General features: G+C 35.8%; 2 protein-coding genes across 2 annotated transcripts in view; one reads left to right on the forward strand and one right to left on the reverse strand.

The window, feature by feature from the left end:
• Positions 1–24,781, forward strand: LOC115443703 (vasorin). Its single transcript, XM_030169221.2, has 5 exons — positions 1–358; positions 21,629–21,793; positions 21,878–23,476; positions 23,563–24,103; positions 24,225–24,781. The coding sequence occupies exons 1-5, from the start codon at positions 356–358 to the stop codon at positions 24,485–24,487; spliced, it is 2,571 nt and encodes an 856-aa protein (XP_030025081.2). The 5' UTR covers positions 1–355; the 3' UTR covers positions 24,488–24,781.
• LOC115443704 (rab3 GTPase-activating protein catalytic subunit) overlaps positions 1–25,412 on the reverse strand; it is a 32,219-nt gene that overhangs the window by 4,000 nt on the left and 2,807 nt on the right. The window lies entirely within an intron of this gene.

A 25,412-nucleotide genomic window follows, 5' to 3' on the forward strand; every position in this document is an offset into this window, starting at 1 on the left:
TTGGCGATCATGGTCTTGTAATCGGTCGGTGAACCGTTTGTTTACCAGGCACACCACGGCCGCAGCAAGTGGGTGTAGGTCAGGAAGCGTTGGTGGGGGCCTCCGTGCCGGCCACCAGTCCGTTGCCGACGACGGGCGCGAGCGCAACCATCGCGCAGTCATGGACCTGCCTCCAGCGCCCTCCACGCAAATACTGGTTCTGTGATTTGAACGAAAGTGATTCCGACCACTGTTATGATCTAATGATGATAAACTCCTCGTGATATATTATAATTAACAAATTACTTGAAGTGTTTTTGTGACAGTGACGCGAGGATCGACGGATTTTTTTTAAAGACTGCAGATTATTTCCATCATGGTAAGTCCACGGATTCTATTATAAATCAATTATAAACACCAAATTCAGCAAGTCGCGAAGAAACTCTCATCGAGTACGTTGACCGACTTAAGCGAATCATCGCATAGCGTCTCCAGCAACCGGCACGAACAATAAGAAACTAACTTGCATAAATACCACAAGAACGTGATCGCAGTACGAAATAAATATTCATAACCTTCACCGCCTCTTTATCAAATACCACGGGGCTTGGCAATTAAAAGCTAAACGCGATACACATCTCTGTATTTCACAATATAAACAAACGGTATGAGAGTACTAATTACTTTGTTATTCAGTAAAATAATTTACTAGACAAAAGTCCATAAGACAGCTATTTAATCTATTATTACTAAAACTCTAATAAGTGCAAATATCCATAAACCCAATTGCTTTCCTTAAAGAGCGATGCATCTTGGATACACTATGGATTGTTCTTTTGGAGTAGTCGTTGTTAATGAGTGGAGATCATTTATTCATCGCATCTGCTCAAACTTAAATTCAAATTTAAATTCTTCTTATAACTAAAAAATAATGCTTATGGCACATATTGACATAATTTGTAATTTTTTTCATATCTATTTGGTATTTTCTAAAGTTTCTTCCGCGTGGACAATACTTTTACCGACGGATGGCGAGTAGAGCTGTATACTCCGACGAGACGCATCATTACTTGGCGAGCTAACGTGACTCTATGTCAAACGCGTACTTTCTCTGATCAATAGAATTTCATTAGTTTTGTCAATTCTATTGCTTCATTTACGAACAATAAAACTAGTCCATTTTAGAGATATTGAAATGACACGTTAGCTCGGTTACTCTGAATTTATAGTATGAATTTTTGTAGAGTGATCACCCTGCTTCAAAGTGCGTGATTTAAGCTAAGCTCTCTCATCAAAATCAGTTCCGTCCTTTAATTTCGTTAATGTTCTCCCCAAGTTGATTCATAGATTAGGAATAAAATATACAAGAGGAGACAAAACATAATCTATTAATTTATAGACACGATAACATGAGTCTAACAACATCGCATCATTTTATTGCTACAACTTTCTATGTACTCTAATGACAATGACTATTCTCTACATGTCCGAAAAGTAATGTTATACATTTCTACTCTTGTGCTCCTATTTGATGATTTATATGAAGACAAAAAATATATGTAATGATATTACTGTTCACTCGTTTGCAAAATTAATGCATAATATGTTAACGTACTTCACGATAAATATACGAACTAATATAATACTACTGGTGAAAGCTATCATTTGTCGCGGATGATTTTTTATATTTTGAGAAAGTTATGCCAACTAAAATCTGGTTTTATATTAACCTCATTAATTTAATATTCTATTGCAAATTGTATCAGAACAGAAAATATGTGTTTATATATATTTTTTTAGACGTTACAAATATCTTCTGACGTTGAGATATACTTATAATAATATTTAATATACAATTTGGCACGCATGCATGCATGCATGTATTTTAAATTGCATAACAAAATATGACTCGCTTATAAATAAATAAAGGACCCTTTTCATTTAAATAAGTAAACGTAAACAAAGCTCGCGTGTACGTGTGTGAACATAATACAAGTATCACAGGTCATCACTGAGAAACGCGGAGTTAAGTGTAGTTTATGAATTGCAATAAACATTCCATACGGGAAATTATTTGTGTCGAATCAGCTAGATGAGTGACAAAACTCAATCCTGACAGTGTAGCGGTACAAATAGACAAAGTGTTAACAATCATCCAGGTCGATGACTTCGAAATATACTTTGGATGAATCCAAATGCAATTATTGTTAGACTAGATTTATATTAGGTTACTAGATAGATTAAGTAGTAGGTTAACACCGAGAATTCGAAAATAAAAACCATGAATTTAGTTCTAATATCTTTTATATTATAAAAAATGGTAATTTACATTACCGATGTGCGGAAATAATAATTATTATAGACAAAATCTATGATTAAAAAAAATAAAGCAGTATCTCTAAAAAGTTAACGTAGTTTAACAGAAACAAATATAATTATTGTCTTTTAAAGTTATTAGTTGCCATGTTAAATTACACATTTCATAACAGTCACTTATGCAAACAACAAAACACGAACAAAGTAAAACGTCTCAATTTAATAACTAGCTACACTCCAACTCATAAACAGCAGCGAAATGTACAAAACAAAGTAAACAATAATTTCATGCAATTTTCGATAGCTTAGCAGCGCTCGAGCGTTCCTCTTGACTCGTAATATTTGTTGTGTCGTCCCACGCGAACCTACCTCGATCCGTAAACTCTCCGGAATTCAGGAGTATGATTCGAATTTTGAATTATTAAATTTGATGGTGAACACCGCGTAAACTTTCCGTTCAATATGACTACCTTTTTGTCCTGTACAAAATATTTTCTTTGGAATAGGAAATGTAGTTGGATCAATTTGTAGAACATATGTCTAATAAATATGTGTACATACTTAATATTTGTTTGAAGTGTTTTGAATTTCAAGCTAAAGCTTGCTTCCGAAGTTTTAAAGACAATAATAACCCTAAATAATAATGGGGGTCAAAGTGAATTACCATCATATTAATATTAATTGTTATAAAATGAATATATTAGGTATGTTAAATATGTATATTTCAAAAACATTCTACCAAATAATAAGTAAATTAATTTAACTTTTATAAACACGATCCCCGAACCATATTAATCATAAATTGTATATCCTTAAACGAAGCATACTCATTCACATCATAGCCCTTCATTCATTCCAATACATAATATGTGTGGCATAAATCCCAATACCTTTTGGGCTAAAAGGTACTATTTATAGGGTACGACAGAGGACGTCACCTCCCGCAAGAGCCGCGGACGAGGGACCGCCGCACCGTCCACACCCTTATACCCGTAAAATGCGCTTCACATAAAAGAATTTTATGCGATAGCCGCCAATATCATTGTATAGGATTTAGTGAAGCAATAACTAACACAGGTACGGGGTACACAATTCCAACGCGGAAAGTAAACGTTTGCCGGTCATTATCACGTAGACACAAGTAACATGGAGTTTTTAGGCATCGATGTTTTCACTTAAGATTTATAAGTGTACAAAAACGGCACGAATAACAAGCGGAGACAATAGGCAGAGTAACTGTGATGACTGTTACAAACGCACGCTCGTGGGAGACACCACATGTCTTTGTACTCCAGTGTATAATACGGTTGACACTGAGATTAGTGCGCCGCCTGTCGTCTGTTTATTTGTAGGTTAATTACTTGAACCGTACATACACAAACTAAAAACTCAAACATTAATCCAAAAACCTCTGAAGAACAATACTCACAGCCGAAAGTGTTAAAGCACTTTGTGAATCCCATTTTATCTGTTACGGCATTCAGCGGTGATGGAAGAATTCGCATAAAACTGCGGCGAAGTTCAGTTAACTGAATTAAATTGCCTCTTGAAATTTTATGTTCTCAACTATTTCTACTCTAGTGGCCAGCGGATGCGGTAATAAAAAAATATAATCAAAAAATTTTGTGAATTATAGTGAAAAAACAGCCCGCGCTGGGAACAAGTGAAAAGCGCAATCGAGGATTAAAAAACTATTCAAACACGCAGGATTTAATGAAAATGGAAGGCAGCTGTTGTACCCATTAGTCCTGTAATCGTCTTATTTCCGATTGACTCGCTTCCTATGGAACGTTTTGTAATCAAGTCTTATATAGAAGGAAACCAACCCCTTTGATGTTCATCTTAAACACATTTATAAAAGCATCTGGTGGAAGAGAGCGGCTATTCAGTTTTATATTGCAGTTATTACGACTAACCTCCCAATGGAAATATTGAAAGTCTGTCACGTGGAAGTCCTGCATAACAACTATTCAGAGTGAATAGCTAAAAAATAATAAGAAAGCAATATTGAGCCAAGACGGCATAAGCGACTGGTTTTATTCATTGCTAAGCCTGTAGGCATATTTTATCAAAAGAATATCGGTCAGTATCGCTTTCTTAAACTTATGCCAGTTTTAACATACATATATCACCAATACATAAATTTTCTCATAATCTTCATTTATTTGAACGAGCATGATATTTTCATATTTAATAAAATAGGTTTTGAGTTCTCAACTTTCCAATTAATTATACAAAGGTATTAGGGCCAAACATAAACCGCATTCTTTAAAAATATTTAGCCCCATTTACGAAAAATATTAATAATTTACTTCCTGATAGTCTCATAGCATTCCACATTTCAAACAAAATTTATAATAATAGTAATACCTGCCTATATTATATACCACCCACTGCTGAGTACGGGCCTCCTGTATTAATGAGAGGGTTTTTACTTTTTAAGCAGGGTATGGAATGGACTACCGAGAAGTAAATTAATATACATTTAATAACGGCAAAGAAAATATTTTTTATGAAACCTCAACCGATGAATATGACTATATCACGTTTAACATTATGACCTGAGAATAATAATAACGACTACAATAAATAAGACATTGTCACTAATTCTAAAAACGTCCATGAAATACAAAACTTGTTTCAACAAGAGTTTGGAAACAAAAACATTTGTCGAAAGCGTGTTGATTTCACGGAAGCAGTTGCGGAACTAAAGAAAACTCCGTGACATATGAACGTCGCACTCAAGTTGGGAACAGTTCCCCCGGTGTCGAATGGAAGCCTAATAAGCCGTATAATAAGAGAGGAAACTTGAATCTGTCTGAAGCGTGCTTAATTTACTACTTCACTCTAGTTTGCGATTAGTTCGTAATCTGATGACGGCACTAAATAATAGATACAGATTGAAATATAAGGGCGTCATGCAAATTTCCTGTACTGGTTAAACTATATTTTTAAAAACTTAAATATCAACAAAATATCTTGCTAGTCACTAAAATTGAAGCATCCCAGACGGAAGCGATAGATGCAATAGGCAAAGCTTTAGTACTTGCATACTCAAGTAGTAATGTAATACACAAGTTACCATTGCTTTATTCATAGTTCGTACATTATTCATAAATCGTAAGCAGGTACAAAGCGAAATGATCGAGTTCAGTGAACTCGCACAGGTGCAGTAGTGACATTCATCTAAGTCAAGGCGCCGACGTCGCCAGCCGTGAAGATGGATTGGCCACCATCAAGGGCCATTAGCGACACTCGATCTAACACCGATGTAGGCCATCACTTCATACAAAAAATTACAACCAAAAACAAAAATGAAATTTAACACAATTTCCTCGTCAAATTCATTGTGCTCGTTTTGTTGGTCATCTCATTTTCAATGCAAGCCAATTTGGAGCTTCTATGTAAAATTCATGTATCATTCTCGACCAGTGATTCTCATGAATTTTGGGAAAACTCTTGCAGCACTCGGTGTGAAGTGTGATCTACTTATGATAAGTGTGGTCAAGTCAGTTGTTAAGATTCGCACCGCTCGGCATCGCGGTCAGCTGTCGGACTCGGCTCGTCCGTGCTGCTGATCTGTTCGAATCTTCACATAAAGTCGATGATGGCTCGCCGCGTGCCGCCGTAACATGTTTTTATACATTTCAATGTGAGGAAAATGTAAAATACTGTGTGATTTCACTCGCATTAAATTCAAACGCAAACGGGAGCTACGCTCGGGTATCTGTTCAATAAATATGTTAATCCGTTCGGAACTTCTCTCGTTATTCGCTGCAGATGCTTCGCATTATCCACGCTTTACTTAGGAAACATCTATTTGAGTTTTGGATTTTTCGGTTGATTAGATTGAAGCAGAAATTGATAGCGCAACACTAGATTTCTTCTGCATTCGAGAGAGTCAGGGTGCAGCAATTTGATTCTACACCACAATTGCTCCGACTTTATGGGGATCGGACTAAATTGCTTAGGTACTGCTATACAGGAACTAGCATCAAAATACTTTTGTAATTGCCTTTCGAGCTATCAATGAGATTACTAAGATACAATTGATTAATAATCAATTACCATCAGATGGCTGGAATAAAAATATATTATTTACCATCACAACTAGTAACGCTCATACAATATACGTAATTAGCAATATAAAAAACTATAACAACATCGATCAATTACAAAGTTAATTAATGATACACACCAAATACGATATCATGAATCAAAATGCAATTTTCTCGTCGCAAACGCACATAAATCCGAGGATATTACCAAACCCGGCTTCAAGTGGTAGGATCCGCTACGCAAGCGAAGACGGCGCGGGCCCGGCGAACGGCGGCGCAGCACTTCCCGGCGAAGCGCTGTGAATGGAACCCCGCCTGCCATTAGACGGACAGTCTCCGGGCGACTATTACCCACCACCGGTGGATATCTATGAGGCCTTGTTTTATTGTTCATATACTTGGCTATTGAGGATACGCTGAACGATCGTCTTAGAATACGTAGGCACACGGATTTAAGTTGTTTTGTATGTTATATGCGGACTTCAGTCTACGTAGATATAGATATAACTATTGCCGTATTGTGTTCCGGCTTGAAGAACATTGACAATAGATGACAATGAATGACTTGACATCTCGCATCTATAACGAATACAGTGCAGTATAGTGTAGCACCTAATAAGTGATAAAAAAAAACCCACGCTGTTGCTACTGATGTTTTCCATCAGGTGATCCGCTCCTCCGCGTTTAAAAAATCTGTTGTAATAATAATAAAAAATGATAATGGGTCATCAATGATATAAAATGATCATTATAACACTTTCTTGGTTTGAAAATACCTCGGCTGTGTTTCCACTCTTTGCTCTATATACATACATACATAACATCACGCATTTATCCCCGAAGGGGTATGCAGAGGCGCAACTAGGGCACCCACTTTTCGCCAAGTATGTTCCGTCCCAAAATGTGATAGGGGGCGAGCCTATCGCCATATCGGGCACAAATTCCAGACTCCGGGCTGATACTGAGCAGAAAAACCTAAATATCACTTTGCCCGACCCGGGATTCGAACCCAGGACCTCAGCGCGCTATTGTACCGGACATGCAATACAACTACGCCACCGAGGCAGTCATAAACTAAAAAAAAGTGATTGTATATTATATTTAGTCAGCAATCTATCCAGGTACATATTTTGATAACAATGAAAAAAATATATTCCCTATACAGTATTCAAGGAAGGAAAAATAAATATTTACCCACTTTTCGATTATCTCTACCGCATTAAAAGTAATTGGCAGTTAGAACACAGGAACACTGAAGAGCATTTTCAATTTGTTTATATTAATTTTTTTCCTTCCCTCATAGTATGGCTATCATAATTTAACACGCACATATTTGCCATAGCGGTACAATACACAAACGTACACATGATCTAAAAACATCGGCCGTGAGTCGACAAATAACGGTATTAAGAAATAAATTCGCGCCAAATCACTATCACACATATTAATGCATGCTAACTTAATCGCATGTGTCTGAACGAGCTATTATGACAGATATAGAATAATTATAACAGAATGACGCATCGTATTTTAGTCGAAGGATTATTAGTGTAATTATAAAATACATCGTAATTACACACGTGTAATATACTTTCGACAACTCACATATGAAAATCTAGAACTTCAATTTCCGTCGTATATTGTGTTAAGTATGTATCTGTAAATCATATAAATGCATAAAAGTATCAAATGTTTAACATCTTTTAGCTAATATGTAGTGTGTAGTGTTGTTGACCGTAATTTTATTACAAATGAAATCACGGCATAAATAAAACATTTTCGTAACTTTGGGAATATTAAGATTAGGCAAATATAAGATATAATTTGTACAATTGTTCGCGACACAAAGGGATGCTGAAGCGGGAAATAATCTCGCACGTGCCATCATGACGCTCACGAGCGATTAACTAACACTTAGGGCTCTGATTAAGATACGGCTTAAGATAAAAACGACCCAATAAACGAGAAAGCGCAATAAAATTTAACATTTTCCGCTAAATTATGTACGAATATAAAAGAAAAGTGTTTGTTTCTCTTGAAACGACTGTCAAACGGTTCTATTGAATGACAAACAGACATTCCATTTCCAATGGCTGTACAAAACCATTTATATCCCAAAATCCGCTACTGAATGAATCGTTCGATACATGAAATACAGGAAAAACTTGTAACACGCATAGCAGAATGTCTCTCGATTTCTTCGGAGTGCAGATTTGCCATGGTCGGTGAGCAAAGTCATACAAATAATGAGATTCAATCAAAATGAATTGTAGCATCAGGCTTAACGTTACACAGCGTTTGATACAAGCATTATGCGGTTTCTTGTTCATTATCGACGTAAGAGGCAATAGAGCGTAAACACTAACGAGCCAAAAAGAAACTCCAAATTCTAACGACTCTTTACAAAACAGTAACTGAATTGTAACTGCTAAAACAGAAAGTTACCGCACGCAGAACCATATGGCATCATACGGAGTTGAGATTTCACGATCGGTACACCAAATGGGAACAGAACAAAAACAATAACCGAATGAACTAAAAGCTGAACATAAAATGGCAATTTTGCACATGACTACAATATCGGCCTCGACCATGCCGTGGATTAATAATAGAACCGAGATGTTTTACCGATACACACACAAATAAATCTATTTTTAGATTATTCGAGTGGATTTAAATAACTATTTTTCTTTGATACTCATATACATTACCTCTATCAGATTTTACGCGTTATTCAGCTTGAATTTTCTATTTGTTTTCAATGCGGCGATGATTATTTAATAAACGTACCTATTTTCTCTTAAACGACAATGCATTTAATATAAGCTTATGAAAGTAAAATAGTATATGTGCATCATACCGCTTTAGTTCTTTGGCACATAATTTCAACTTATAAATAAATAACACTGCAATGGAAACTCGTAACTTACACCTAACTTCTAAGCATTCTTTAGTGGAAACAATTTCAAACTAGACCAGCACATTATGCAGACTCATAAAATGATTGCATACGGTAACAAACACTTTTAACTGCATGCACGGACGGCAATAACCACATTTTATATATACACAAACAGAGCTGTGGAGGGTACAGTCTATTTGATCAAGGCAGGTGGCATCGGGCATGCATGGTATCGAGCGCAAACACCGGCCCGATAGGATCCTATGCAAACAGCGCTCTGCATCGCGTTCATATTTTCCGACCGCACTAGTTTGTGTTTTAGCCCCACGTACACCCACGTGACTTTATACAGGTTTCATTATTCAATACTGCATCCGATTTCTCGCAAAGCCGTATGGCACAGAATCTAATTCCAGATAAAGATTGCTTAGACCTGAGCGAAGTCAATTTATGGTTATATGCACCTAAAGATTCAGGCGTTAGCTTATGTTAATTAATGAACTTTTGTTGATACTCCCATTACTCAAACAAATGAATTCGCCGACTACGTCACTAGAACTTAATATATATTTCAGCTAAATCCAATGTGATTATATTATGGTGCATTTATGTACAATAAACATCACAAAACAATATAACACAAACAACACAAATAAACAAAACTAAACGAATATAATTGTTCATGCTCCCATAACTAAGAAGTACGTTGAGGAACAATTAAAAATCATATGTCAAACAATCTTAACCTAATCAAGGGAAAGTAAAGACTGACCAATTTCAACCATTTGACCTAAACAGACGCCAGAACAAGTTGAACGAGGTATCATCACGATCTGAATATTCTGAACTGGTCATCCAATCGCAACTGGGACACGCGTACCGCACGGTCGGCCGGAGCGACCAACTTAAACCAACGGTAAACACTCGTTAGGCTCTATTAGACCATAATATAACTCCGCTGTAACTCCACATCTTCATTCGCTGTAACAAGTTATGTCATAAAACTGGTTAATATTTTAACTAAACTGGTCTGCTTGCATTGTGCGAAACACCATTACTTGGAAGCCAAGAATATGTGATCGTCGTCGGAATAAAAAGTGTTTTACGCTGTTGGCAGATGTGCAAGCCATTTATCATAGAATGTCGCGTCTAGATCGATTTCGTGTTCTCCAGATCTTAATGGTAGATATGTAGTTTAAGATTTCTGCCATTTTGCTTTCTCGCAAACAACTGCAATCTCGATAGATAAGCCTTCAATTTACAATAACAATGTACGAGAATTGTCATAAAACAAATAACACATTTATAGAACAAATACATTTAGAAGAAGTATAGCCATATTTTGTTTTGAAATTAATTTAACATTAGATACATATTTATGAAACACCATCACTCATGATTGCGGTATTTATAAACTTCAATTAGTTTGATAATAACAGACAAATAATGCAATTTTTTATATGAACACAAATTCATCAACAAAAAAGAGACGTATCTACATAGATTCCATGATATACATGTATATTATAATTATTCATTGTCGAAGGTCTATACCTTGCTTGCTATCAAGCCCGCCGAAACGCAAGTCACTAAGATAATAACGCTGAGTCATCAACTTTCGCTCGCTGACGTGACACTGACAACCCACACAAATTAATATCCTGAGCCATACAAAGATGATGTACGCCCATTATGACACGTGACAAATTGGCGTCACATTTTTTAATACTTTCCATAGGGCGCCTAACACTGACCTACGGCACCTAATCACATGCGAAAAACACCATAAATATATAGAATGCATTAACGCATAACTTCAATTTCATTCGCTATAATTTTAAATTCAAATAATTTTGCATTAACCTAGCACGTTTTGTTTCATTATATTGCCAGCCTGTGCTATAAAAGAAAAAATACTGAACATATCGCTGACTCATTATTACAAGGTACTGTTATATTGTTGCAAAAACTGAACTATGCGTACATATCAAAGTATTCTACAACTTTTTCAGTTAAAAAAATCAATAAACCCGAAACATTAAAAAAACTAGGAACCTTGAATTATAATAATTGTCTTTTCATTTTTACCGACATGAAAATTTTAAATATATTTTTTCCAACATAAATAAAAATATACATAGTTGTAATAGTAAGCCAGCAATGTATACGTATTGCGCACAAACATAAGTCTATTATTGTGACCAGTAACCACAGCTCCGGTGAGATTGTGTCAGCGTCTTCCGGACAGACGCGCAGCCTGTTTGTCATGTCCTGATGCGCAGTGGTAATGTGCATCCGTCACACTATGATTGATTGTCATAAAATTGGACTGCAAAGATGGTGAATCTCTGTTGCCAGCATACGTGAGCATAAAAAGCGAGAAACGGTCTATTTCTTGCCAAGAAGCTCGGTACGAACTATTGTATTCACATTTGAAGATTGTTGTCCCTACTTTATTATCGAGGCATTATTAGCCAAATTGGCATTATGGGGAATTCACAAGGCAACAAGAGCAGAATATTGCCATTCTTAGCTTATCAATTCTAGTTTTTTGCTAAATATCCGGGGACCCAATTCTTCATGTAGTGATAAAGGTCGGTCCAATTATGAATTTATAACTTCTTTTGACTTTATACTTCAACGCTTCAGTAATCGTTTATAAACCTTTGCGAACTTCACATACCTACAAAAAACATAAGGACATTAAATAAGCTACTCGATTAGCGTGTAACACGACCATACAGAGATTTAGTACTACTAATAAGCTACTCGATTAGCGTGTAACACGACCATACAGAGATTTAGTACTACTACAGTATTTTATGAACTGTTAAAGCAACGATAATATGCAATATCGTGAGTAATGTATCGTAATCTCACTTTGTTCAGCTTTATTCGCGTTTCGTGTAAACGGAACATTGAAGTGCCATTACAACGCAGATAGCTTTAATAAATAGTAACATGATAAAATTAACTTAATGTATTTACTAAATAGGTGTACATTAACCGTATAATATGAATTTGATTTAAATTAAGATTAATTGCTGTATATAATAAATACTACCAGTAAAAAGGCGAAAAAACAGATGATTTTTAATATCTAAAGTAGTAAATGCTGATATCCCAATTCTAGCAGAGCTAGACCATAGTAAATTTTTAACCACCAAAAAAATATAATTTACGCTGGGAAGCAAATTTCCTTTGATATGAAAATAAACTCACCCATATTACATGACGAGATAGAAAAAGGCTCGCAGCCAACAGGATGCACTCGTTGCACCCCAATGATGTTAGAGACGTGACCTCATTACCAAGGAGTCTTCATGAACATATCGTGAGGAAAAATGTAATCTAGGTAGGTACAATATGCACGTATCGTACGAGCGTGTCCACCGCCCTGGTGCATCTGCATACCAACTTGGAGATAGATTGTAAAGGGGATGGAGAGGGAGAGGGGGGCTTAGCAAGAGCTCTTATTCCTCCACTGAGGCAGTGCTTTCAGCGACGCACTGGTGGAATTAAGGCGTGTTCATCTTGAGGTCCCGGAGGTCCATCAAGTTGCATAGAAACCAATATGGAGGTTTAAACCAGTGAAAATCCGGCATACCCTGCTCACCCCTAGTAAGCGGGAATACAAGAGGATTTTCCTCATGACATAAAAACGTACATAAGGTACAATATGCACGTCTCAATCTTAGTATAAAACATGCACAGCTAAACTAGATATCAGATATGAATGTTTGAGCAGTTGTTTAAGCATAGGATGAAGACGGCGCGGCGTGCGGGGTGTCGCTGCGTCACCGCGCCGTCGGAACGCGACATGTGAAATGTTTGATGAATCTCACGCGTGGAACACGCTTTCTTAACATACCAACACCTTAACGCCAGTCTGTACGGAAAATGTTTAGGCTTCAAACACTTTCTGCACTTTAATATTTTTCGTATTACAAACATGTAAGTTGGATAATTTAATCTAAACGAGTAACGGAATGTAGTACAAGTCTCCATTATACTATTTATTATCATGAGAACAGCCACAATTCATTTTGGAAAGGAAGATATTTCAAACATACGAAAAAAAATAACTCCCTTATAGCAACGTTGCTATACGGACTATGGCTGTATGTAAAGCCTAAGCCAAGACTATAAAAATTGTATTTTTTTTTTCATAATAGTGTGTAGTACGTAAGTATTAAGAGTTACCTATATTATGTAATAACACGATGCTCCGATATAATCAGTAGTCGTCGTTGAGGTCAAGTTTGCTATTGTACGCAAGTATAGTCGCACACCGCATACACAACCACAATAGCGGCCCGTTTAATATTCCGCTCAACACCAACACGTACTCTAAGTTTAAAATATATACTTGAGTCTTACAAATCAATTATTGTAACCAAAGAGTTTCATGTAAACTTTCTAAATAATCCTCTTTGGTGATTTTCGCCTTTGTTTACCTTTAATTATAATTAGATTAGAAGCTATTTTAATATTACAAATCTTACATTCGTTTATTCTAATATAACAAATCTTGTATTCATCCAAGGTTAGTCACATTAAAAATCTTGTTATAGTAAGATCAAACATCAGCCCAATGATATTTTTATACCTATTTAAATTTTATAATGCCTCGTAATTATACTGGATACACATGCCACATTCCTTCAATGCGGAACATAGTAGAGCTTGTGGACTGTTGCGCGATGGCAGAAAAAATGTATACCTATTCATTATAATTCATGTTAATATCATCTATTTATCATATAATCTAGTTGACCTATTATAAACAAACACCACTCCCTCATAACTTAAGATTGCTTTGCATTAAAGATCATAGAGCGTAAAGAAAACCGCACATTATTGTGCAAACTCGCCCAAGCTCCAAGTTAAACAATAACGGACCGTTATTTTAATAAAATTTCTATATCGAGTAAAGTATTATACGGTAATCTATTATCACCACCGATACAAGTTTGACAGTACATTAATCATAATCGGCGAGGGCGACCTGCTTTCGCGTCCAACGGTTTTTTTTAACCCGTTGACATAATCAGTTTATGAGCAGCGAAATAGGGCTTTATGACGCGTTAGCCTTTGCTTACGGCTGCGCCTGTGTGGAAGTTCGTTTCCGGAATAAAAATAGATTATGGCATTCGGGAACAATGTAGATTCCTATGTATACACTTTAGAATCAGAGTAGTAGTTTTAGATATTACGCCTTACGTCCAAACCTTGAATGTTGGTACAGAAATATAAATATGGGTTGTCATGCTTTTCTTTATCACTAGTAGTATCATTTCAAGAAATTCAGTGCTTTTTTTATGTTCGAAGCTGTGTATCCAGTTTTGACGAAATAACTATTCAACTAAAACTTTTAACCTTTCGTTAAAAGCCCGCAACGCAAACTTTGTTTCCTCTGACTATTGTGAGGGTTCATAGACGGAAACTATGACTATTTAGTATAAACTGAACTAAAATCATCGACTCTTCGTGAATCTTAAAAAACTAGATAGCAGTGCAAAACCACCCGTGAGGTAATATAGTATGATTCTCATGCATTCTGTCCGACCATTTATAGAAAAAAATATTTTAAATGTATCGATAATTGTAGACATAATAAAATATAAATTCTATGCCTTTTCTATGAAAGATATAAATACAACGACATCGTATACAAATTGATGACCACTTAGCAACATGCATCCGTAACAAAAAAGTCTCAATCCGCCGATAAACCTAAAAATATAGGTTAAGACCGCCTTAAATGTTATCGAGGAAGTCTCAATGGTAAGTACGGGGCTTAAACCTGTACCGGAGGCGGTAAACCCAAGTGCATTATTCCCGACTGCAAATAAAGTTCGTAGATAACATCTCGACTGTCGGCCAATACGACTACTTCGATTCCCGCGGTCGTTACAGATCGGCTTTGTTCCTGCAAGGCGTACATAATGAAAATATAATATTGATAAAAGTTGCGAGTTGTTTATTGTTTTTGAAACTTAACATTTCACACGGATATTATTATTTTAAGAGTTTATTATTTATTGAGTGAATGATTCGGGCGGAATTTGTATATAGTTTTGGGGAATGTGTTTTGGTGGGTTTTAGAATTACATGACAAAATTACTGTTAATACTTTTTTAACTTTATTTACGTAGTGATTAACAAAAATATATGCATTATAATATTGTAGCGAATTAATAAATGTAAAAAATATTTTTTTTCGGTATAGCTAAAAATTATTGTAGAGCCTAAATGATCAAAAATAAAATATTGTACAAGAACCATAACCTCTATAGTCCAGATATATTTACATTTAGTAAGCAAAGTGAAGTTAATAATTACTTTATTAGTTTAGTAGTCCAAGTTACACTAGTTCCGTAATAACTGACAGTATAATTCGATAGTCATCTTAAATATTAATAAACAATCGACGCAAAAAGACAATAGCAATAGCACTGCCATTCGTTTATATTCATATTGTGGTAAAAAAAATTGTATACAGCATGAATATGATAATGTGAAGTTGTTGTTCAATATTCCACAACTCGTTATATTTTAATTGCGAGGAAAGCCTGTGTATATTAACCCAAGTAATACCAATCGTGTTCTGAATTAATTTTGCCACTCGCGCATCGAACAAAATGACGCATTTATAATGTTGACCACGTCACAACGCAGGTAATTAAACACAAAGGTGACGTCACAGATAAAATATAAATATATAAAACGTATAGATATAAACGGTATGTTGAGCTCCAACGTATCAATCCCATGTATGAATTTTTTACGTTTTCAATCGCGCGTAAAACGTTGTGAAATATGTATGAAAGTATTCAGTACCTCTATAACCGGGTGGGTCACGTTTAAGACTTATGTCGTTCATTCGACACGTCTTCCACATTAAAAGTCATGATAGAGTCCACTTTCAGTTCCGTCCTCCGCAGTAGTTTTGAGATATAAAAACGTAGAAATGTTTTTATGCACATAATCATTAATTATGTATATTGTGCATCAAAATACTGACAGTCAATAAAAATATAAACGCTATTCACCAGTTTTAGGCAGGTTTAACGGTTTAATTCAAAATATCCTGCCATAGTTATCTACTATTTATCAACTATCACGTCTTATCAGTCGAGTCACTGTTTGGCTTTGATTTTTAAATACCAAAATATCGACGATAAATTCGTAGTTCCTACTTTGCCCACCATCACCCGACCACTGAGCGCTAGTATCAGTAGTCACTGTACAGCACTAATAAATCTATTTTTTTCTACAATAAGATCTTCCAAAAATTAGGGGTCAGTCTGATTTTAGCCCGCCAAATGCGTAACAATCGATGGCGGACTTCACGCAGACGCGTGATTAATCGGATCATCATCCCCCGTTAACCTTTAGAAAGATCGGATGATGTTGGTGGCAAGCGAGCTCTTGTATAAACGCTTGTAACCAAACCATAGCGCGATCTAATTCGACGCTAGCGCCATCTGTTGGCTGCTTTCGTAAAGCTTCAAAATAATATTTTTTGGCTCAATCGCTTTCACAGAATAAAAATGACATCAAACTCTATAACTAAATCTGCTATTTTAAATAATTTAATTTAATTCCACAATCTAGGTCACTTTGTGAATATTTATCTATAATAATTCTGCATATCAAATTCTCAGAACAACTTTATAAAGCCGAAGATAAGACCTAATCTAAAATGAAATGTCCATTTTAAACGAGGCAGGTGATAAACTTAAATGAAATTAAATTTTTATTTCCTTCGAGTTGCGCCAAAGTTAACTTTGTTGAAATCTATGAAAAGTTAAATCAACCTGTCCTCGACGCTTAACTGAGAACTTTTAAGCACAACACAGAAACCGTTCAATCCAATTAAATATGTATTTGAAAAATAGTAATTTAATCACTTTTATTTATTTATTGATTATTTGATTAGAACGATTATAAAACCATTTACACTCATTAATACAGTTATTTGCCTAAAAAAACATTTTCAATTATTACATGCATGCAGATAATATAATAATAATAAAAAAATACTACAAAATACAGTGATTTTCACAATAGGCTAAAATGTAAGATCTAATAATATTCAAATAATTATCAGTAAAAAGATCAAGGCATGGAGGCAGTCATCCAAGAGAGTATTAATTTGTCTGTAGTATATATAGCTTGAGAAATTATTAAACATCATAGAGGCAATCATCTGAATCTGAAATTCAGACGGGTAGTCTAGGGAAACAACTTTTGCAATAACGAAGTTTTCCTCTAAACTACCCGCAATAAGATGTCCACCGAAGTGATTACAACTGCTCAGATGCCTTATCGCAATTCCAATATCCCGAGATTAAATTGAAAATGATAATATTTCCATCTTGAAACGTATTTTAATAATCTCAGCGGCGTAATAATCTTCGATGCAGTATATTTTAAGAATATGAACAACTTCATATAATAGTACACAACAGATTCCATTCAAAAATCACCGTTAATACCCATTCCTAAATTGATGAATTGTTGGATATTTAAAATTTTATCATTTTTTATTTAATTGTAAGGTAAAATCCTTTCGGTAACTCGATTGACAATAGTCTTAGTCTTTATTCTTGAAATTTGAGACTTAGATACACCGCAATACTCTTAAAAAGGTTTGAGCGGCATTTTTCCACAAGTTTGAATTACTTAGTTTATAGAGAGTATTCAATTAATGTGTATAATTATTATAATTAATTTGAATTCGATGGGTATATTTAGAAAGCTATATAAATATTCCTTCCGCGACTCAGTCAAAATTTGCATAGAAACTTTCGCAGTACGCATCACTTAAAATTTACAAAAGTCGGTCACATTTTTTTCCAAAATAAATTTTATAATGCATTCATTAACGTATAGTGAAAGTGGAACCTAATTAAGTGGCAAAAATGATTATTAATTTTTAAATAATTTCACTTGATTTTAAAAACCGTTAAATTAACCTTTTATCTAAATTAGAAACGACACGCAAATCGGAATGACATTCATATTATATGAATATTTTTATAAATTTCTATGCATTAGTATTTAAAAGAACATCACATTATAATGAAGTTGTATGAACTGCAACAGAGTTTCAAACTATCTTCCTCAAAGAGGAAAATGACACAAATCCGATATTTCCGTTCAAACCGTGCACCGATTCACAATGAACTTATTATTCATTCTAGCTTCAGAGCTAAACGAAGTCTATGTGAATTTAAACGAGCTGTGACGCTGTGTTAGGTCACTGCACGTTGCACAACGTAAATACGTGGTTATTTAACTAATTACATTCTATAAATCATTTTCTTCCGCTCCTCAACATTACAAGATTCATTACGATAGCATTATGATGTTGAATTGAAAAATATTAATTATCCAGTCATAAATCGATGTACATAATAAACAATTGCATGGAATAAAAACATCAGTCAAAATAGAACACAATGCAATAAAAAATAAATCATACCATGTTAAAAAGATGAGCAATTTGCGCTAAACAATACAATGAAATAAATAGCCAATAACGTAAGTAAAACTAGAAACGTAGCCAAAGGCCATGAGAAAGTGAATTCGCCAAGATTCTGTGTCCCGGCGGCGGTGGTCGGTGTAGTCTCTCGACCGCGGCAGTACCGTTAACGGCGAAATCGGATGACTCGTAAACTCATGTAAATGGGCCAGTGTTACGAACGCGACGCACGCCGCGTGCGCCACCACTAGTATGTTGTTATGAATGATGCCACGTTAATACTTCATTTCACTTATATTTTACACAACATGTAACTCGTGAGTGTAAATAGGTATGTATATATAATTTAATTGAATCGGAGTAACAGCTATAAAATGGCAGTGTCACTTAAACCGACCTGAGTAATAGATATTGATTGTGTTACAGAATGGGATAGGGAACAAACAGCATCTAGCACTAATAGTCGTGAACAGAATACTTAACTACACAATAAACGGAGCGTCCAAATTGCTTTACAGCGAACAATACGAGACATGGGAATGGCCGCCCAAGAGACGACACAAACTTGATCAATCACGTAATCTCATTGCATCATAATTATTCCAACAGTTTCCATGCATTTTATAATAATCAACTCATTACATTATTATTGTAAAAAATATTTCTATAAAAAAGGCAACTAATCTTGATACCATTTTGTTACAAATCGTTAACTATTCATAATTAGTGCATGAAGAAGTAGAGTGTTAACTGATATGCCTACTATCCATACTTTAACGGATTCATAAACCCATGTGATATAACGAGCTGCAATATAGTTTTAATTACCGCTAAATATGACTTTTTAATTATTTTATTATATTAGGAAAACAAATAAAACAATAATTTAAATTAAAACAAAATAAAATAGGTAACACACAATACAGTCAACTTTCCACAAAATCATTATACAAAAAAAAGCTAGAGGCATCTTCAAGCCACCGACTTCATCCGTTTTAATCCGCATTATTATAAAATATTTTAGAACAATAGCACAATAATATGTTTTTGAGGAACACAATGGTATGATTTATTATTTTATAAACGTTTCAAAGAAGTAAATACGATCTCTCCGGTAATTGTTCATAAGACATAAAACTTCTACTATTGCTCGTGGAATCACATCAACGGGCACATATTGGCGTAAAACAATAATGGCAAGTGTAACTAAAACAAGATAATTATAGCATCAAGCACTACTAATATTAATGAAGTTAACAGATTAATGTTCAAACAAAATATTTTCAGATACCCACACCACTAACATCATAGTGAATAAAATTACCACACAAAATAATAACTATATCAAAATACCCTGGGTTTTGTCTTGAAAAATCTCCAAGCTTTATTTGTTAATGAAAATTATATTAAATCTACATTCGAACATGTTTAACAAAACATTTGTACATATTTAAACTGCGACAGCATTATCCATTTGTAACACAACACTGGCTGGATAATCGACGTCTGTGGACATCCGCAAATTTACTTACATCCAACGCAAATATTTACAATTTTTCGGGGTTATTTATATCTAAATGTCGGCGCGGGGAACGTTTTTCGTTCTATCAAAGGTAAATAGACGTGGAAAAGGTTTTATGCTTCATTTTGTATATAGGCTAGAGGCATTAGGATTACAGGCGATGTGGGTATAGGGAAAGCTACATTTTCCAAGCTAGTAGCCCGTAGCGGCCACGCTGCGCTACTCTTTAACGGTCCGTGCACTAGTTGATTGCAGCTCATCATACGCATTGTCGTTCGCAGCTTTTTACTCGAATGTAAGAAGCCATCATTAGCATAGACAGTATTCTCAATTTAAAATCGCCAATATTCTACTTCGATGACCAATTACGACATTGCAGCGCACGGCATTTGTCTTGTAATTTCTATGCTTACTTTAACAAAATAATCTGACCAAGTAGAATGACTACATACTTAGCTTATATACTATAAATTTAATGATCATATAAAATTATGTATAATTTTTCTACTATACCTTCGGTAACTGGAGAATATTCCATACTTATTAAACTGCAATAGTAAATATATTCCTGTCATAATGATATCTCTCTCTATTTTTTTAATCACGGGAATTAGTCTACATATATATTTTTTTTTCGAAATAGATAGAAACTTACACAAAAACATTAAATATTTTAGAAAACAAATAACAATTCATTCAATAATTTGCAACATAATGTACAGTATATACATCCAGTTCTCAAATCGAAGATACCTATTCCATAATCCATACTTTATCCAAGTACAAAAAATAACTTTAACGTTAAAATTTTCTTGAGAATAAAAAGTCAATTAAATGCACGCAGACAATGATATTGTTGGCACCCATCAGCACCTTTTAATTAAACTAACAGTTATATCTTGTGGATCTTTTAAGTGCTTGCATGTAAAGAACACATTACGAGTGAATCATAATGCAAGAGAGCTTATTTGTTATTAGCATATAACAAACAAATGTAATAATTAAAACAATAAAGGGTCCACTTTAATAGATAATATACGTCCAAATTAACCGATTTCAATGAATCATTATATTATTGTAGTTAGAAACACTACGAAGCTTAAGAATAATACGATAAATATTTTTGTAAATAGTAGTATTGCACGATCTCATCAGCGGTTTATTACCATAGTTATTAAGATTGTTCTTTATTTATGTTAAACAAAGATGTAGAAAACACATCCTTAAATCGATATTTATAAACTTTATCAGTAATAAATTACTAAAAAAAATAATCAAATACCAAATACATAAAATAATAATTGTAATTTTCTTGTTCAAAACTTGTCATTTTAAATATCAATGTGTATTTGTTTCAGGGGAACCGTCCACATAACGCCCAACAATGGATTTTTACGCTGATGCTTGTAACTTTATTACGCAACGTGTCAGGGCAATGTCCCTGGGTAGGATCACCAGCCTTACAGTCGACATGCGTGTGCGCATTCAATCTAGCCAGCGATCTCTCAGTTCAATGCGACCAGGTGTGTACTCTTATAATTAAGGACAGACTTGAGAATGTATTTAAATATTATACACGTACATAATAATATAAATTTATGTTACAGGTAGATTTCCCGGTGCTCTTGGCAGCACTAAACTCCAGCGCAAAGGATATGATCATAGAACTTTTATACGTAAATAACTCGACAGTTTCGACTCTCACCAATGGCATGTTCGCCAACCTTAAGATATACAACTTACAAATATCAGGATGCAAAATCAAGACAATAGAAGAAGACGCCTTTAGAGGCCAAAGTGTTTACCTCAAAAATTTAAACTTGCAAGACAATAAACTTACCGAAGTACCGACAAATGCCTTAAAAGTTCTTACCAACCTATCACTCTTAGACATATCAAAAAATCGTATTACACATATAAACAACTATTCGTTCTCTACACTTCGCAAACTAACAACACTAAAAATTTCCGATAACAATGTGACGTTAGCGACAAACGCACTATCCGGTTTAGAAATTTCATTAAAAAATCTCAATCTCAAAGGAACCAGACAGAAAACAGTACCGGAATGCATAAGAGGACTCCGTAGTTTAGCATTTTTAGACTTATCTCAAAACAGCATAAGAGAGCTACCTGGTCCGGAAGGAAGCAGTACATTTGAGGGGTTGGACTCCCTTACTGCATTAAATTTAGAAAGAAATTTAATAGTAACCCTTAGGGAGGATGCTTTTGCCGGTATTCAAAATACATTAAGCTCTTTAAGCCTTTTAAATAATTTATTGCCAGAATTTCCGACTGCTGCAATTGGAAGTTTAAACGATTTAAGAGTATTAGACATAGGTTTTAATTTATTGAATAAGTTACCAAAAGAAGCTTTTCGTCAAAATCCAGCTATAACATTGTTAGCCTTGGATGGAAATCCTTTACCTACTGTACCAAAGGAAGCATTTATACATTTAAATCAGTCGTTGCGCGGTCTTAGTCTAGGTGGAAGATTCCTAAACTGCGACTGTGGACTACGCTGGATCATAGAGTGGATACGTAATGGGGAACTACAGGTGACTTCCCGGGAAAGAAATCCACAGTTTTGCGGAAAACCAGCACATTTCCGAGAACGAGGCTTTTATAGTTTTGAACCAAGTGAACTGGTTTGCGATTATGATACAACAATTATTCCTGAAGTATCATCCACTTTAGGGGAGTTAAATGATTGGAAGATAAGTCAAACCACGACCAGTACGACAACTATTAGCACTACAACCACTACCGCCCGACCAGTAACTAGTAGTACAACAACTGCGACAACACCAGCACCTCCTGAAAAAGTAAGCAACGTAGACCTTCCGAGTAGGCCCGTTACCACACCGTCACCAACGTCGTCGTCAACCACACTCAGTACAGCCCGGCCGAGTCGCGTTCCATCGGTTCGCCCAGTTTCACCAACATGGCGACATGCTCCTAATCAAAGACCACCATTAGTAATGAATTTCCCACATCAGAAACCGAAAGTTGATGACTCTAATGAAGTTATAGTGAAAAATGCTTACAGACAAGACAATTCTGTCATTATACAATGGGATTCTGATGTTGCCAATATACTGGGCTTTCGAGTAGTTTATCGACTTTTTGGAGATAAAAGTTTTAAACAAGGACCGCCACTGGAGGCAAGCGAACGAGAATTCAAAATCAAAAACGTTCCATCTCAGGTACATTTATATTATTATTTTTCAGGATACGAACTCAGGAAATTTTATGATTAACATATTTTAATGCTATTTAATCTGTGTTACAGGAATGTATCGTGGTCTGCGTGATCTCCTTGGAGGAGGTGCACGTGAGTCCAGAGACAGTGCCATATTCTCAATGCCGTGAAGTGCGCACCGTTTCCGCTGCAGCCTCCAATATGGACAAGATCACGATAGCAGCCAGCGCAGCCATCTGCGGCACAATCGTGGTGGCAGTGCTCGTGTTCGCAGCCGCCTCGAGACGTCGCTCTCGCACCGTTCACCGCCTGCACAGCCAGGTGCCTGAGAAACTGCCCAACCCTTGTTGCGGCGGCATCACTGGCACGCCGAGCCCTAGTGGACCATTGTCATCTCTTGCTACGCTCGGCGCGTTTGGAAAACAGCGTGAGTGGGATCAAGTGTCGGCTTACAGCGCACGTTCGATCCCTCGCGCACGCACCTATAACGAACCGGCTCCCCCGGATCCTTTGCCAGGTCGACCGGGCCGAGCACGATCTCTCGCTGATGGTCAATCGCAACATAGCTACGCACATTCTGGACGGTACGGAATGCCGGGGTACCCTGGCAGTCTATTAGGATCAAGAGCTGGTAAGTAGCTTCTGCTTAATCTATATCCCCACTCTTATCTTTTTGCTCTTATATTAGACTGTAGTGACCGCAAACTGTATTAGGATAAAAATACAATAAACATTGATATTTTTATTTTTAGATTTACGACAATCTCGCCAGTCTCTAGGAGGAGCATCAGAGAGGGCTTCTCGTTTGTCTTTGAGCGGCGCTGCAGGTGGCGCCACAGGCGGCACGTCCGGGTCTCGTCGGAGGCCGCGTTCTCGTTCCCGCCCGGCGAGTAGGTACAGCGTCGGCTCTCTAGGCATGGGCTACTGTGATACTTCCGACAACTGGACAGATCACGACATGGACATCTATATGGCGCGAAATCCGACGACGCGCAGCGGCTTGGTACCTTTATAGCGTGTAAGGAGCACGGCGCGGAGAGAAGCGACACCTCGCGTGCGCTGCTTGCCCTCGCGGATAGCCGCCACGAAGTGCACCTCGTGGTATACTCATGAGTATTGCATAGCTCCGCGCTACCACCGCCATTCACGACCACACCGACATAATTACGGAAAACTTAACACTCATACAAATGTGCGTTGCGACAAACATGCATGAAAGTTAAAAATGACTTCAAATATTAATGTCATTTTGCATATTGCATTAATGTCACCAACCAAAATTACATGACGATTTTGTACAGTAAGTAAATGAAAATGAAGTACTTTAAAATAGATGATTTTCCTATACCGTTAAAGGTAAATATAGTGTTATTAAAATTGTTATGATATAGTGATTATAGATAATTCTTCAGAGAATATTGTATTAATTGTACCACACATATCGGGGGTTGCAAACACTTTGCTCAATTATGCAGAAAGAACAATTACGTATTATTGGTTAGTGAAAACTAGTCATATTGATACCTTTCTACCCGTATGATAACAGATAGGCTATAGACGATGAGACGTCGCACACACATTGCCACCTCCAATTGCAACACGACAAATTAGATCGTCGATATGAATTATGTGTTGTTTTAAACGAACGCTCCACTTTACGAATAAATTTGTTGCATTACTTAATCCATTGGACGTCGAATAGCTAAACTAAACGATCCTAATGGCTATCTTCAGATTGATCCCAAGAAAAAAAGGATTAAAGGAAGTAGTCATCTATAAGCATGTCAGTCAAACCATATTCTGATGCATTTCCGTGATTAATCCAAAGATAGCTATTTGTATAGTATAAAAATATTGACCGATTACGCCTTTGGTCTATCAATCGCCTTATCTCTAAGTCTCTCATGAAAATTGAAGATACCATATTTTTTTTTATGTTC

Source organism: Manduca sexta, chromosome 23 (genome assembly GCF_014839805.1).
Source record: "Manduca sexta isolate Smith_Timp_Sample1 chromosome 23, JHU_Msex_v1.0, whole genome shotgun sequence".
Lineage (NCBI taxonomy): Eukaryota > Metazoa > Arthropoda > Insecta > Lepidoptera > Sphingidae > Manduca > Manduca sexta.